This window comes from Xenopus laevis, chromosome 2S (assembly GCF_017654675.1).
Source record: "Xenopus laevis strain J_2021 chromosome 2S, Xenopus_laevis_v10.1, whole genome shotgun sequence".
NCBI lineage: Eukaryota > Metazoa > Chordata > Amphibia > Anura > Pipidae > Xenopus > Xenopus laevis.
The window spans coordinates 140446365-140463151 of NC_054374.1; the positions used below are offsets into that span (position 1 = coordinate 140446365).

General features: G+C 39.5%; 1 protein-coding gene across 1 annotated transcript in view; it reads left to right on the top strand.

Moving 5' to 3' along the window:
- The window catches only part of smarcd1.S (SWI/SNF related, matrix associated, actin dependent regulator of chromatin, subfamily d, member 1 S homeolog), a 30635-nt gene extending 17363 nt beyond the window's left edge, over nucleotides 1-13272 (top strand). Inside the window, exons 6-13 of the mRNA XM_018250171.2 lie at nucleotides 3091-3207; nucleotides 7045-7146; nucleotides 7258-7419; nucleotides 9713-9810; nucleotides 9917-10052; nucleotides 10312-10434; nucleotides 10521-10622; nucleotides 12735-13272. Coding sequence (XP_018105660.1) covers nucleotides 3091-3207; nucleotides 7045-7146; nucleotides 7258-7419; nucleotides 9713-9810; nucleotides 9917-10052; nucleotides 10312-10434; nucleotides 10521-10622; nucleotides 12735-12788 — 894 coding nt within the window. The 3' untranslated portion in view covers nucleotides 12789-13272. The remainder of the gene's footprint in view (nucleotides 1-3090; nucleotides 3208-7044; nucleotides 7147-7257; nucleotides 7420-9712; nucleotides 9811-9916; nucleotides 10053-10311; nucleotides 10435-10520; nucleotides 10623-12734) is intronic.
- The last annotated feature ends 3515 nt before the right edge of the window (nucleotides 13273-16787 follow it).

Sequence of the window (16787 nt, forward strand, 5' to 3'; positions counted from 1 at the left end):
TAAAAATTAAATATAAAAAATATTTTTGAAATTTAGTTGAAAAACAGATTTCAGTGAAGAATTCTGCTGGAGCAGCACTATTAATGGACACACTTTGAAAAAAAAACATGTTTTCCCATGACCGAGTCCCTTTTTTCGGGAAAATGCCTGAATGGGGTTGCCAAGTTGTTTACTTTTGTTTACTTTGAAGGGTTCTTGATGGTTGAATGCCTTTCTTTTAGTAAGCTCCAAAATACAATGTTACTGATACGATTGCCCTCTTGAAGTCAGGAGAGATTTTTTTCCTTCTTCAAAGGCAAATTGGTTGTTTTATTCCCATTTGGTTTCACTTGTACCAAAAGGTTTCAGTTGATGTGTTTTTCCCAACTTCATCTACTATTATTCATGTTATTACTTTAATAAATTAAACCCCAAAAGGCACCATGTGAAGCCCAGCTCCACAACATATAGTCAGAACATTTCTCCAGCCTTTGGAGACTTTTTACTGCATTACAAACCCCTGGCAAATGGTTCTTCTGTGAACACAGAGGAAGACCTGTGCTTATTATTTTTCTTCTCGGGTTAATTATTTCCTTTAAATACAATTTAATATGAAAGACAAAAGTTTTATTGACAAGACCTCTAGAAAAACAATTGTAAAAGGGGTTTATTCTTATTGGCTGTTTCATCCTGGGGTTTAAGGGGAACTGCTGTTAAAAAGAATGATAATGACATCCCTGACACTTTCCATTTGAGAGCTGAATTTTATCGGCAAGATGTGGGCTCAGCTTAATATAAGTCGACGGCAGGGAGAAGAGCTGAAGCTAATTTAATGAAATTCTGTATTGCGATGAAATATTTCCAATAGAAGCTGTCAGATCATTTCTGTGCCATTTAATGAAGTTCAAGGAGAAGGGCCTGTCTGTTTCTGTTTTTATAAGATGCCAAAAAGCCATTTAAAGCAGTTAACGTGGAAACGGGGAACCGTTAAACTGCAGCTGATGTTTCCTGCCCATATTGGTGCTTCTGACAAAGTCTTTTCCATTGGGGAATATGGATTGAGTGGACAAGCCTAAGAAACAAAACATTTTCATGCTCTTGGTTCATTATATTTGGCATTAAAAATTACTTCCACTGGTAGTAGATCCAGCTGAGGCTTTATTTTAGTGTTGGGAACAATTTACTGGTGGGTGACATTGTGGCTTTTGAAATTAATTGAGCTAAACTTTTTAAAGGAAAACTATAGCTTAAATAAAGAAGTAGCTAGAAACTTTGTACATTATGTTTTGGGCTTCTGTACCAGCCCAAGGCAACCACAGCCCTTTAGCAGTAAAGATCTGTGTCTCCAAAGATGCCCCAGTAGCTCTCCATTTTCTTTTCTGCTGATTCACTGCACATGCTCTGTGCTGCTGTCACTTACTGAGTTTAGGGACCCACTCACAATATACAGCACACATAGAATATAAATGTCACAATATAAGACTAATTATTAATTAATACATGGCAGCGCAGAAACCGGTGCAATTAGCATCAGAATTTAATAATCGGTAGCATCAGCTGATATTACAGACCACCCTCATTTTCTGCTTGATCAATTGCAACACCCCCTAAGCTTAGCTTCTCAACAGTTGCTCAGAGCCCACTGGGCATGTGAATGTCACAGACACTTTCCAAGATGGTGACCCTCTGTGACAAGTTTGAAGTCCTGGATCATTGCTGCTATTGACAAGCTCAAACTTTACGCTGGTGCAATAAGTTCAGTATATAAAATATGGCATTTCTAGCAACATTCCATTTTAGGGTTTATCTCTCCTTTAAGGCTGCACCCCTTGGGATGCTATAAACTAAGACTAAGTAGCTGAGGGAATTAAAGGGATAGTGACACATTGTTGTTTTATACAGCCATAGTACCATGTTCCACATTTAAAAAAGATGCTCTCTGCCTCCCGCAATAACCATTGGCCGGGGGGGGGGGTTGGCTAAGTTCTGATTGGCAAAAGGACAATTGTAAACCGTGCTCCAACCCACTGAGACTTTGGCTTAGCCCCCCAAGATTGACATTATTTACAACCTCCCCGTGGTTGATTGCTGGAGGGTAACTACATATACATTATATCGCTGTCCTTACTTTGCAAATGTAAATTGGGAACATAAGGGGGAAAGAGAACAGCACGCACATTGAGCAGTTATTTATTTATTTTATTGATTTCTTGTTTGTATGATGAAAAGTAATGTCATTGTTTTTGGATTGGAATTTGGTATATACACACACACACACTCACACACACTCACACACTCCCCTGCTTACAAAGTCACAAACAATTATGATCTGTTTATGTTTTATAATAAATATTTTTTTCTTAAAATTAAAGAATAGGCAGTATACATTTTTCCTGTAAGTCTTATTTATTGTGCTCCTGAACAAAGGTGTACATAGGTGTGTATCCGTCTTCAAATTTAATGGCTCACTGTTTAATAGTAAAAGGACCCACTGGCATCCTAGGTGTTAAAGTCACGAGCACCAGAAAGTGAAAAAGCATTTATATACAATATTCACTTAGGCTGTGCTTTGTAAATGCGTCCCCATTTTTACAAGCCATGGTATTTGTTTTTGAAAATACCTGTATTTGTTCTGGTAGGGCAACTCGTGAGTATTTATTATTTAAGTTTCCATTGAACCCAATAGACCAAGCAGTTGTTTGTTTAGAGTTCAGATAAAAGATGTCTCAACACAGCAGAGCTGATGGGGGGGAAAAAAATCCCATGCTGAAATTTAAGAAAACTCACAAAATTCACAAGACATTTGTTTGAAACAAACCAATTCTACATAAAAACAAGTATATTATGGTAAATTAATCATTGTAATATTACTTACCTTTTTAAATACACTTACTGGTTATTGTAATAAAACTAGTTAAGTTTTGCAATTTCTGAAAATCCATAGCAACCAATCAGATGTGTTGTCAAACAGCTAACTAGATTCTAACTACTGATTGTTTATTATAGGTTACATGACAAAGTAGAAAGTAGTTTTACAGTCGTTTCGAGTAGTATTCTTACATATTTGGTACTATTAGTTTAACCTTTCAATTTGTTTTTTTTTTTCTGCAGGCCGCACTGTCTAAATATGATGCTACCAAACAGAAGAGGAAATTCTCATCCTTTTTTAAGTCGCTAGTTATTGAGTTGGATAAGGACCTTTATGGGCCGGATAATCACCTGGTGGAGGTGAGCGCTGTGAATTTACTAAGAGCCAGAGTAACTGAACAAACAAGGCTGCTCTAACATTGAATAGAAAATAGTATGTCTGATAGTTATTGAATGTGGTCAGTACAAGGGGTCTGCCATTTTTGGGAGGTACTTTTGATGAAAAAAATATATCATTGCTGTAAAGCACAATTTCCCAGTTTAGCAGATTCTGACCATTTTATTAAGGCACATGGTGCTACTTGTCACTTGCGATTTGTTGCGGCTACGGATTCTAGAAAATGCCCTGCTATAGACAGTACTGATAATTTTCTCTTAGTTGTGTAATTGCTCAAAAATGCTTTTATATGCATTTTTGAGGGATTACATGATATAAAGGAGAAGGAAAGGCTAAAAATAATCATTGGCTGTAAAATGTAAATATACATACCATCAGTATTTTTTTCCTACAATTAGTCAGTTATTCTGAAGGTGGAATCAATTTTAAAAAAAGCTTTAAGCTGTTCTGCAAAGTATACCTCTGCTGCAGTCCAGAAATTCTTCTATTCAGGGCAGGCGCAGTTAGTTTCTGAGGTGCCCTGCACATGCGCACAACGTCGAAAGCTTTCCCCAGCATATAGATGTCACGTGACCTGAAAGGAATTGCTGACCTCGCTGCCCCTGCCTGTCCTAGCTCAAGCGCCAGTAGGATTACTGCTGTCCCGTTGCCATGGAGACACCCTGAAGTTAAGATAAGTTTTGAAGCTACTGCACTCCTCAGGAGCAAAACACAGAGATACATCAGCTGCATTCAGGTCTGTCTGACAGTCGTCTGTACGAACACCACATTCAATTTACAAACTGACGTAGTGGGGTCAAATTCTGGCGAGAGCACAGTAGCATTACAGTGGAGGAAGGGAATTGACGTGCACAGAGGAATATGGCGGCGGCAAACTTTTAAATAGTGGGGATTTTTCAACTAATACTGTGTGAGAATGGTAACGATTTGAAAGTTAATAAGGCAGCGTTTCAGGAGAGGGGGTTAAGATGAACATCTGAGAGGGGGTTTATTTTTAAGGCTTTCCTTCTCCTTTAAGTTGTTATGGCAGAGTATTTTGTGGTGTTTTGTAGCTGCAACAATTCACTAAGTTGTTGCACCGTGTCATTGCCTGAAAGTCTGCAGCTTATTGGGCAGTGTATTGAGGCCCTCCGATGGGCTTTCTTCATTGATTCATTGATTGAGGACCGGCCTAGGGCTCACTATTGGATCAGCCCAATATCGCCCACCTCAAGGTGGGCATATTGGAGAGATCCACTCAGTTTTTGATCTCTATGTATGGCTAGTTTTAGGATAAATCTGGCCAAACAGCAGAAGACTTATTTAGTGATGCTCATCTGGAAACCTCTGTAAATATACAGATCTTTTTGTGCCTGGCCAACCTTAGGGTAAAGGTGGCCATACACGAAACTGACAATTTTAGCATAATGCAATAAATTTAAGTTAAGGCTTACATTGATAAGGGCAAACAATTGTTCCAACAACATGGTTAAAATAGTCGATCAGACAGGCTTAAAATTTTTCCTAATGGGACAATGAAATTGGTCAGTGGTTGGGACAGTCAGATAATCATTGTTAACAAACATTCACTGCACATGCTTTAATGCAGGGGTCCCCAACCTTTTTTTACCCGGGAGCCACATTCAAATGTAAAAAGAGTTGGAGAGCAACACAAGCATAAAATAGTCCCTTGGGTGCCAAAATAAGGGCTGTGATTAGCTATTTGGTTGCCCCTATGTGGACTGGCAGCCTACAAGAGGCTCTAATTGGTACTATACTTAGTTTTTATGCAATTAAAACTTGCTTCCAAGCCTGGAATTCAAAAATAAGCATCTGCTCTGAGGACCCAGAGAGCAACATCCAAGGGGTTGGAGAGCAACATGTTGCTCACAAGCTACTGGTTGGGGATCACTGCTTTAATGAGAAGTAAACATAGGAACAGAGAGTCATCCATTAAAGGAACAGTAACGCCAAAAACCAAAGTGTATCTAAGTAAAATATGATGTACTGCTGCTCTGCATTAGAAAAACTGGTGTTTTTGATTCAGAAACAAGCTGACGTGTATCCATGGGAGCAGCCATTCAAAGCTGAAAAAGGAGAAAAGGCACATGATATGCAGTAGATAACAGATAAGCTGTGTAGTATACAATGGGATTCTTCAGAACTTATCTGTTATCGACTGAGTGTTCTTTGCTTAAATGGCTGCCCCATGGCTGCACAGCAGCTTGTTTGAATAAACTAGAGTTGTGTTTCTGAAGCAAATACACCAGTTTTACCAATGCAAGGCAGCAGCACATTATATTGTCATGCCTTTCAAACACTTTTTCATTTTTTGGTGTTACTGTTCCTTTAATATCTGTCAGCCAACACAACAATGATACAACAAAAGTCTCCTCGCAAATCGTTAATAGTTGATGGGTGAATCAAAACGTCCAGTTAGCTGATTGTTTTGAAGGGTGATAACAAAATGTGCCCGTGTATGGCCAACTTATGTTATTTCCTAGTCTCCTGACCCATGTGCTGAGATGATCCGATTCTTTGGACCCCAGGCCAACTAATGGATCACAATAGAGGCCTATGGAGACCTATTAGCAGAAGATAATTCAAGTCTATTGGCTGTGGCTTGTTTGCCCCTGTACAGTCCACTAAGCTACCACATTGGTCTGGAAGGGGTTTGATGGCAGCTGATAGTGGCCTGGGATTGGGGAGGGGTTTTTTTCTGCCTTGCTACATTAGTAATCGATGGGGAAAGCCAGTTTAAAAGGTCTACCTCCACTCAAATGTTCAGGCATGGGTTATTCAAGTAGAGGACCTGTCACCTTTACAAGTAGTTTGTTTCCCATATATTACTATGGAAACTGGTGACCGGTTGAGTTGTTTTTTGGATGCTGCTGTCTTGTTTCTGAAGGCAGCAGCAGTCAGAATGACCCATGTGATATTCGTCTTAAGGAGCTTGGAGGAAAACAAGGTAAAGGAACCTGACACACTTGACTTAAAGTGGACCCGTCACCCAGACACAAAAATCTGTATAATAAAAGTCCTTTGCAAATTAAACATGAAATCCAATTTCTATTTTTTTATTAAAGCATTCATAACTGTTGTAAGCTCATTTAAAAATCTCAGCTGTCAATCAAATATTGTCTGTGGGGCAGGCAATTACTTTAATTTTCCATTCAGCACTTCCTAGATGTCACTGCTCTCCCCACATTCCCCTTGTTCTCTTCACCATTTAATTGTGTATCCAGGACATGGGGATGGACATCAGGTCCCCCATTCTGGTGCACAAACAAGATTCTGAGATGATACAAGACTTGTCTTCATAACAGTGTCCACAAAATGGCTCCTTGTTATGATTTTAAATTCCCACATTGAAGGAAATAAGATTCAAATAATTTACACAGTGTAATTAAAGTTGATTTTGCGTGACTAATGTGATAAAATAGGATTTTGGATATTTTTTTTGGTGGCTGGTCCCCTTTAAGAGCTGGAATGCCCCCTTTACAAAATTATATCTGTGTTTAGTGTAAGACTAATAAGACTTGTGCTGGAAATGATTCTGGTTTGTGATTTCAATTTTTTAAATAATGTTCTAGCTTTTTACCAAACTGTACAGAACAATGAAATTAAAGATTCTTTTACGCTGGAAATTCATTGCTTTCTTTTTATTTATTTTTTTTGTCTGTGTGAGATCAAAAATTTAATAAATTAATATTGCAATGCAAATAGAATTAAATGCAATAAAAATCAAAAAATTTGTAAACTAGCAATATGTTTATTTATATGGAATTGCACTAGTTTTACTGTAATATTTTTATTCTTAGTGGCACAGAACCCCTACCACGCAGGAGACCGATGGTTTTCAGGTGAAGCGCCCTGGGGATATGAACGTTCGCTGCACAGTATTACTGATGCTTGACTATCAGGTGTGTGTTTTGTATATTAAATAATAGTTGCTTGAATGTGGCATAAAAAACAAAAAAAACAAAGCTGTATCCAAGAGCCTCTGTTTGAGTCCAGTGTGTTTTTATCTGTAGCCACCACAATTTAAACTTGATCCCCGACTGGCTCGCCTCCTTGGGATCCACACTCAGACTCGTCCAGTCATCATTCAAGCTCTGTGGCAGTACATCAAGAATCACAAGATTCAAGACCCTCATGAACGGGAATATATAGTATGTGACAAGTATTTGCAGCAGGTAAGAGCCTATTCCCAAAATCCTGTTTTGAGAATTTCTTTTGAACTCTGAAGCCTTATTAGTGTACAGTCGAATTTTAAGTTTTCCAAGGGACCTAGTCAGAACAGGGTAAAATCCGGGAAACCATTAAATCCAGGAAAGCACCTGGGAGCACTCCGATCCACTCCATACTCCGTGTGCCACACATAAAAAGCTACCCCGGTACAGCTCAATAGTCCAGAACCTCTAAAAGTGAATACGGTGCACCATGGAGGGAGATGAATAGACTTGATAGTCGCTTTAAAAATCCATATTTTATTGTTCCAATATTATTCCATTAAAAAGGACAAAAACTCACATGTGAAAGAACCATATCTTAACGCGTTTCGTGGCTATCCAGCCACTTTCTCAAAAGAAGCTTTTGAGAAAGTAGCTGGATAGCCACAAAACGCGTTAAGCTGTGGTTCCTTCACATATGAGTTTCTGTCCTTTTTAATGGAATAATATTGGAACAATAAAATATGGATTTTTAAAGCGACTATCAAGTCTATTCATCTCTCTCCATGGTGCACCGTATTCACTTTTAGCGATTTCCATCCCCACCCCTAATTTGCACATGGAAATTAGGATTCGGATTTGGTTCGGCCAGGCAGAAGGATTTGGCGGAATCCTGCTGAAAAAGGCTGGATTCGATGCATCCCTACTGACCATACAGAGTACATACAAAAATACGACAACTACTAGAGGTAAAGAAGGCCCTGCTCAAAACCGCTTACAATCTAGAAGCTTTATACTTGATTGTAACTGTAAGATTGTGCCCTACCTGCTTTTGTATTTTTTTTTTGGCCTTGTTTTCTCCAAGTACACAAGTGCATCTCTAGAACATGCAAATCCCAGAATAGTAGGAAAGGTTCATTAGCATATGCTTGGCATCTTGCAAAAGCCAGTTGCTTAGTGTAACTAATATCTGACCTTAAACAGAATTGCTTAAAAATGGGTGGAAACTTGTTAGTGACCAGATATAACATATTAATCAGAGACAGAAACCCCCTCCAGTCTCTTAAATCTTCACTGTTTGTGCTAAATTCAATCCCTACATGTATCCAATGGTGGCATGTGCTTAAAATAAAGTGAACAAGGATCAATTGCTCGCTAAAACATCGAACCCAGTAGTTCATAAAAGATAATTAAACTGACTAGTGCCAATTGTTAGTGCCAACCTGTAAGTTTTCACTCTAAGTCTATCACTGACCCTCTCAATTACAATTCATTCAAACTAGAAAGTGGCCTTGTGCTTAGAATCAGGTGAATAAAGATCGCTTGTTGTAACTTCGTTCGTAAAGGATAATTAAGGGGATTAGCGCCATTTGTTGGTGCAAGCCTGTTAGTCTTGTGGGATTTCACACTTTGTTTTAACACTCTCAAATACAATTCATTCAAATTAGAAAGAGGCTTGTTCAATAAACCAAAGGGTAAAATCATTTATGGTATATATGGTTATTAATGGGATTCTGTCATGATTTTTACGGTGTAGTTTTTATTTCTAAATTACACAGTTTACACTGAAAATAATTGACTCTACCATGTAAAATTTCATTCCTAACTAGGGTTGCCACCTGGCCGGTAGTGTACCTGCCTGGCCGGTAAAAATGATGGTTGATCCAAATGTTATTAATAGAGAAAAACGATAAATATATAGGAAAGCTATTTTTTTTTCTGGAAAAGGTGGCAACCCTATACACCTAACCCAAGTGTGTTTATTTTTAGTTGTCTGTACCGTGTCTGTACTATTGTACAAATATATGACTATATAATAATCAAGAGCAAGGAATATACTGTAAATTATATCATTAACAGTGATTAGTGATGTTATTTCTGTAACACTGAAACGTGTGTATTATAATAGATAATATACCCTAGGTTGTAAAATATAGTGAATAAAGTATAAGTCACCGAGGAGTTCCATGACCATATAAAAGCACAAGGCCGAAGGGGTACTATATTATACTATATTATAATACACAAGTCCTGTGACAAAAATAACATCACTAGTCCATGTTTATAAGGATATAATTTAAAGATATTCATAGCTTTTGTGTATTATATGAGGATATTGGTCACCTTAGTGTTCCATGAACTTTCATATGGTTATGGAAGACCTCTGTGACTTATTATATGCCTTTACTACATTTGGGGTCTACTTTATTCACTATATGAATAACATTTTCCATTCCTTTGTTCATTAGCCCCAAAAAATAAAGTAAACCACTTTAATTCACCTCTATAAGACTTTTTTTTCCCTCTCTTCCCCCAGATATTTGAGTCTCAACGGATGAAGTTTTCCGAGATCCCTCAGCGATTGCATGCCCTTCTCATGCCTCCAGAACCAATTATAATCAATCATGTCATTAGGTAATGATATAGTTTTCATATATTCTTTTTTTTGTAATTTTATATATTGTGTATCTTTACCAGTGATACTAGTCACAAAATCCTCCTCACATTGTTCTGTTTTAAGTGTTGACCCCAATGATCAGAAGAAAACCGCTTGTTATGACATTGATGTAGAAGTTGATGATACTCTAAAAACTCAGATGAACTCATTCCTGTTGTCCACTGCAAGTCAGCAGGAGATAGCTGCTCTAGATAACAAGGTGAGATCCTAGTGCTTAGAACTGGAACCTACACAAGATAAATTCCCTTGTTCAAGCGATTTGGTTGCTTTGTTGCTTCAGTTTCTCTTCTATCCGCGAGCTAGAGCCAGTCCAGATCAGTGTCAACCACCTGAGCTTGTGCATGCTTTGTGTCGGTGATGATGGCAAGATGGCATGTGCTAGCCCCGCTGCATTTTTAAAGTCTGTACCTAGGCACATTGTAAAACAACTGTAAATATCTATTTTTCCCATTTAACAGATTCATGAGACAATTGAAACTATTAATCAGTTGAAGATTCAGAGGGACTTTATGTTGAGCTTTGCCCGTGACCCTCAAGGATTTATTAATGACTGGTTACAGTCGCAATGCCGGGACTTCAAAGTGAGTTGTTATAGGATAAAACATTTGTCAAATGAATGAATTATTCAACCAAGTTTTAATCCATGTTGTTGCCTCTTATCCATCAGACAATGACCGATGTGGTAGGTAATCCTGAAGAAGAACGCCGAGCTGAGTTTTACTTCCAACCGTGGGCACAGGAGGCTGTGTGCCGGTATTTCTACTCAAAGGTAGGTACTTTCTCCCTACTTACAGTAAAGGTTAAAGGAATTATTCAGTGTAAAAATAAAACCTGGTTAAATAGGCTGTGCAAAATAAAAAATGTTTCTAATATAGTTAGTTAGCCAAAAATGCAATGTATAAAGGCTGGATTGACTGGATGTGTAACAGAACAGAACACTACTTCCTACTTTTCAGCTCTCTTGGTTTCCACTGATTGGTTACCAGACAGTAGCCAATCAGAGACTTGAGGGGGGGGGCACATGGGTCATAACTGTTGCTTTTGAATCTGAGCTGAATGCTGAGGATCAATTGCAAACTAACTGAACAGTTATGTCCCATGTGGGCCACCTTTAAGTCGCTGACTAACTCAGAACAGAACCCAACTTTGTTATTTTCAGTTCTCTAACTCTGTGAGACATCCAGTCACTTCAGCCTTTATACATTACATTTTTGGCTAACTAACTCTTAACTATTAGAAACATTTTTTTATTTTGCACAGTCTTCTTTGTTTACCCAGTTTTTCTTTTTACACTAAACTGTTATTTTAAGCTTTTGATTAATTAAGGATGCAACGAATCCACTATTTTGGATTCGCCCAACCCCCCGAATCCTTTGCGAAAGATTCGGCCGAATACCAAACTGCATCAGAATCTTAATTTGCATATGCAAATTAGGGATGTGAAGGGGAAAACATTTTCGTGTTTTGTGACACAAAGTCACACGATTTTTCTCTCCAAATTTGCGTATGCAAATTAGGATTTGGTTCGGCCAGGCAGAAGGTTTCGGCCAAATCCAAAACCTGCTGAACCGAATCCTGGATTCGGTGTATCCCTACAATTAATGCAATTTAACTAGATGGTAATTCTGCTTTCTGGAAAAATAATAATTCATCCTCTTATGCGTTAAGCATAAAAAGTGCTCTTATCCTGAGTGTGCATCTATACATCTTGGGGCTTTTAGGTAAGGAATCGCTGCTCATTCTGCGTCTGACACTTTGGCTTAGTGCTGTATAAGAGTAATATAATGTACATAATGTATATAATGTAGTGTGAGTTGGAACTGCCTTTGAGTCCATAGTATAAGATCTGTATTTAAAAGTCCATATCACAGTCTGCTCACGGATGAAGTAATGTTCATAAAGTGTTGCTAGTCACGCACAGCACATGTATAAACACAATGGTGGCTTGTGTTCTCTCTCGATACTTCAGTTTCTTTCCACACTCTCTAAAGACATACTGATGGATAAATTGGCTCCTTTATAAAATTGACCCTAATGTGTGTGAATTAGATAGGGAAATTATATTGCAAGCTCCACTGGGGCAGTGACTGAATTATTAACAATTCCAGTTTAGTTGTATATAAGATAAACCATTAATTAAAAAAAAAAAAAAAACTGCGTATCGATGCGATTCCAATCAGCTTAGCACAGGAATGGCCGCTATGTTCACTGTGTAAATGTGGAGCCAGAATACCTATTTGTATACAACTGGTCCTCTCCACGGTCTCATGTTTTCTTTCTGTAAAATAAACTGCTCTGGAGATTTAGGTGAGAGATACCACAAACGTGCTTGAAATCACAAATGTTCTTCACATTCAGGAATAGTCTTGTTTTGTACCCATTAGGGCGGAGACAGGTGAGAAGATTCAGGAGAATAAGTCGCCCGTGACAAATCGCCTATTCTTCGGACGACTAATCTGCCCGAACTGCCTCCCCGGCGCCTAGAATCTAAATTGCCGGTGGGATGGCACTCAGGTCGCTTCGTTTTACGAAGTCACAAAGAAACTTCAGGCGATTTCAGAAAACAAAGCAATCCGATTGCCATCCTGTCGTGGTTTAGATTCTAGGCGTCGGGGAGGCAGTTTGGGCAGATTAGTCGTCCGAAGAAGAGGCGATTTGTCGCCAGGCGACTAAATCTCCCCGAATCTTCTCGTCTGTCTCTGCCCTTAGATGTAGCGGTGCTGTTTCTATAGATTCCTTGTTATGTCAAAGCAGCAGTGGGTATATGTTGTCTTGGTTTTTACTGAGCATAACCTGCATGTGGTTCTAATTTACAGTATTTGGTAATATATTCAGATAATTAATTTTTTATAATTGGATATTATTTTTCCCCCCCACATAGGTGCAGCAAAGACGTCAGGAGCTGGAACAGGCTCTCGGGATTCGGAATACATAAATATGGCATCACCTAGTGAGACACAACAGCTGCTCGCTCCACTCCAACGTTTTGAACATAAGCGTTCCTGTCATAGCCAATAACATTGTAGCATAAGGTTATAGGAAGCTGCTTTAGTGAGTCGAAATCGGGGTTTCGAAGCGGTTTGGAAGGGAGCCCTGCTGCCAGTGCTTCCTACATTAGATGCTGTGGCATTGCCAGCGATGTGATGAGGTCTGGACTTCTGTGTTGACACTGCAAGACAAAATGTTTTACCGTCATTTTCATCAAGCGTAAATTTTTCTTTGTAAATTTATTATTTTAGGATTTAGTATCGCTTCTCCTCTAGGCCCTTTTATGGTTATTTAGCCTTTCATTGCCCGGAGCCTTATATTGCTTTGTTCCACAGAACAGTTTATTTAATACTGCAATTGGCTGTGCTGCTCAGCCCAAACTCTGCTGTCGCTGCCCCTCCTTCTCAAGTACATTAAAGGGATACTGTTTTTGTTTTTGTTTTTTTTACACATCAGTTAATAGTGCTGCTCCAGCAGAATTCTGCACTGAAGTCCATTTCTCAAAAGAGCAAACAGTTTTTTTTATATTTAATTTTGAAATCTGACATGGGGCTATACATATTGTTAGTTTCCCAGTTGGGGTGATATCAACTCCCCCCCCCCCCCACCAGCAGCCCATCAGCATAACAATGGGAAGGTAACCAAATAGCAGCTCCCTAACACAAGATAACAGCTTCCTGGTAGATCTAAGAACAGCACTCAATAGTAAAAATCCAGGTCCCACTGAGACACATTCAGTTACATTGAGTAGGAAAAACATCAGCCTGTCTGAAAGCAGTTCCATCCTAAGGTGCTGACTTTCTGAAAGCACACAACCAAACAAAATGACCTGAGATGGCTGCCTACACACCAATATTACAACTAAAAACAAATACACTTGTTGGTTCAGAAATTAAGTTTTATATTGTAGAGTGAATTATTTGCAGTGTAAACAGTGTAATTTAGATATAAAAACGACATCATAAAAATCATGACAGAATCCCTTTAATATCCTTTTTATCTGAAGCAGCGTGTAGCACCTTGTGCACCATTATGAGCAGGGTCGGCAATGTACTGTAATGTTTGAAGCAACCTGCCACTGTTTTTACTCCCAATATTCCTTGACTAGAAAAGGATGTGAGAGTTATAGTTCTGCAACAGCTGGTGAGTGTAGCTTAAACATTGTATTATTGTTTTTAGGGGAATCTTGACGTTATTCAGCATGAACATGTTGGCTTAGGACAAATCGTGATGCTTCGGAAGTTGCTGAACTGCATTTTCCAGCACCCTGACAGCCAAAAACTGTGAAAGGGTGCAGGAAGGTGTAGTTTAGTCTGTTTTTGGAGAACCATATTTTGCCCATCTCTGCTTTAAAAATGTTATTTGTTTTTAGCACCTGCACACACACACACACACACACACACACACACACACACACAGTGATGTCTTTTGGTTCTTCCCTTTTGTAAGCGACATGTTCCTGGATTGTGGTCATTAGATTTCAATGATGAAGGAATCTCCTGAGGGCAGCAGGCATGCCGTGCAGTGGAAATGTACAGTAGAACTATATATCACGGCATAATCATTCTAAGGAATGGTCTCTTAAACTGACTGCTTGGGTGTCTCGGGTAAACCTTGGGCGCCCTTCCAAACACCCTCACCGAATGTGCTTTTTAGCACCTCTATTCTCATAAAATGTAGCCTTTTTTATTTTTAAAACGGATTATGGTTTAGATGGACCAAAATATTGTTTTGTATCTTGTAGCTGACAACAAGTTTTAATAAAAGCAACTTCTATGTACCTTCATGTTTGTTCTAGTATTTGGTCACTCGCATGGTCAGCAGTCGTATTATGTTGTGGGCTGATGTAGACTTGTTGCATTCGCATGATGTAGCGGTCCTTGCCCAATATCATTTTCAGACATCCCCTTGTCTTGGCTATTATTGCAAATATTAATGTTTCTTTTGGAAGCACCAAAACTCACCTTCTTTCTGTTGCTGACAAGCTGCACAGAAGCAACAATATTACTCCACCAAAAATAATCTCTAGGTTATATCTTCAACCGATCATTACTGGCACTTTGTGGTGCATTGCATTATATACCGTGGGAGATAGAAGGAACTCAGACTATTACAGCCGAACGTGGTTCTGAGTGCTTCACAGCTTGAGACAGGAAAGCTTAGCATCTTCACTTCAGTTTAATATTGTTTGAAAACCATATCAGGCCAAGACGCTTAATTATTGCGTGTGATTAAAATACATGAAGTTTAAATGACTGATATGTATTGACACCACCCCATGAAAGGGCACCGGTATCATAATATTTTCCTGTGTTGCTGATTGGAGAGGTACATAAGTATTTCATAATGCCAATTATTGATTCCAAAACATATTCCATCCATTTGATAACTGTGTGCAGCCAGCAGTCTGTTTGGCCCCATAAATGGAGGGCCAAGAGGCACTGATCTGGTTTGATCTGATGTTGCGGGAATTCCACTTACAATGAATCATTTGGTTCCTTGGTTGGCCGTATTTCAGCAGCTGTTTTTGACCCATGGCTTTGACAGGGGGACCCGGACATGGATCCTACAGGTCAGTGGGAAATTGACTGAATTCATGCCAGGCCAGTTTAGGCTAGGGCCACACTACACAAATCTTGGTCTGTGGAGAAACTCGGGCCGAGAATCTGCTGCTCTGCCTGCACACGTAATTATTACCTCTGCTTGGGTACAGGCAGGTGCACCAGATTTCCATGTGAAATCTCTCGTTTCGAAGTTGAAATCCGCCTTGCCTGCACCTGAGCGGAGGCAATGATTACAGGTGCGGGCATTGATCCATGTATATACTGACCACACATGCAGAGTCAGCGCAGCAGAGCTCACGGGCACCATTTTCTGGCGCTTCGATATTCTTCAGGTCTTCTTCCCTTCAGCAATTTCCGTCTCATGCGCAGTTGTCACTAACCAGAAGATTGCTCCGATTATGCATGCTCCAATACTGCGCTCACTTTACAAATAATTCCGGAGATGGCGCCCGTGGGCTCTGCTGTGCTGACACTGCATGTGCAGTCAGTATTTCTAGACGGGTAAGACCATGCAGGTGTGGGACATTTGGCCGTGGGGGATTTACTTCTCCTTTAAGGTGCAAGCGTGTACTTTTTATAGGGGTAGTTTACCTATAATATTTAATACATGATAATTCCAACCCCCCCCCAACTGGTCTTCATTTTTAGTTTTTTGATTTGCTGTCCTCTTCTGCCCCTTGTCTGTTTCTTTTCAAATGGGAAATAAACGTGGCAGGGTCTCTGAAGGAGCAACTCTTAATACAGGCTTGGAATTTCATTATTGAAACACACGGCCTTACATGTTGCCTTACGCTATTCATGCTAGAGCTAGCACTTACTCCTAGGCACAAATAGCTTTCAGATGGGGTCATTGACCCCGTCATCCAAGTGACAATTGCTCTGTGAAGCTACAATGTTATTTTGTATTCTCTTCGGCCTTCTCCTATTTATCTTCAAGTCTGTTATTCAAACAGCTGCCTGGTTGCTAGGGTAATTAGCAGGGGTGTTGCTAAGCACTACAGGACCAGGCACGGGTGCATGTTTGTCACCAGTCTCACCCCCACCCCCCAAAATTCAAAATGTCCCCCTGTCCTGCTGCCTGTGATATGCCTTATCTTGGCTCTGGTCGGCACCAAGGGCTACAATTGCCACTGACAGTGTGAACCGTAGTACCAATTGCTGCTGCAGTTATACACTGTAGTCATGACTAGAAACAGCCAGTAATAGAGCTCACAGACCAGGGTTGCCACCTTTTCTGGAAAAAAATACCGGCCTTCCTATATATTTTCTTTTTTCCCTATTAATGACATTGGGATCAACCATCATTTTTAAAATACCGCCCAGGTGGCAACCCTACTCACAAACCAGGTCCGGCCAAATTGGGCTACTGATTTAAAGCCCAG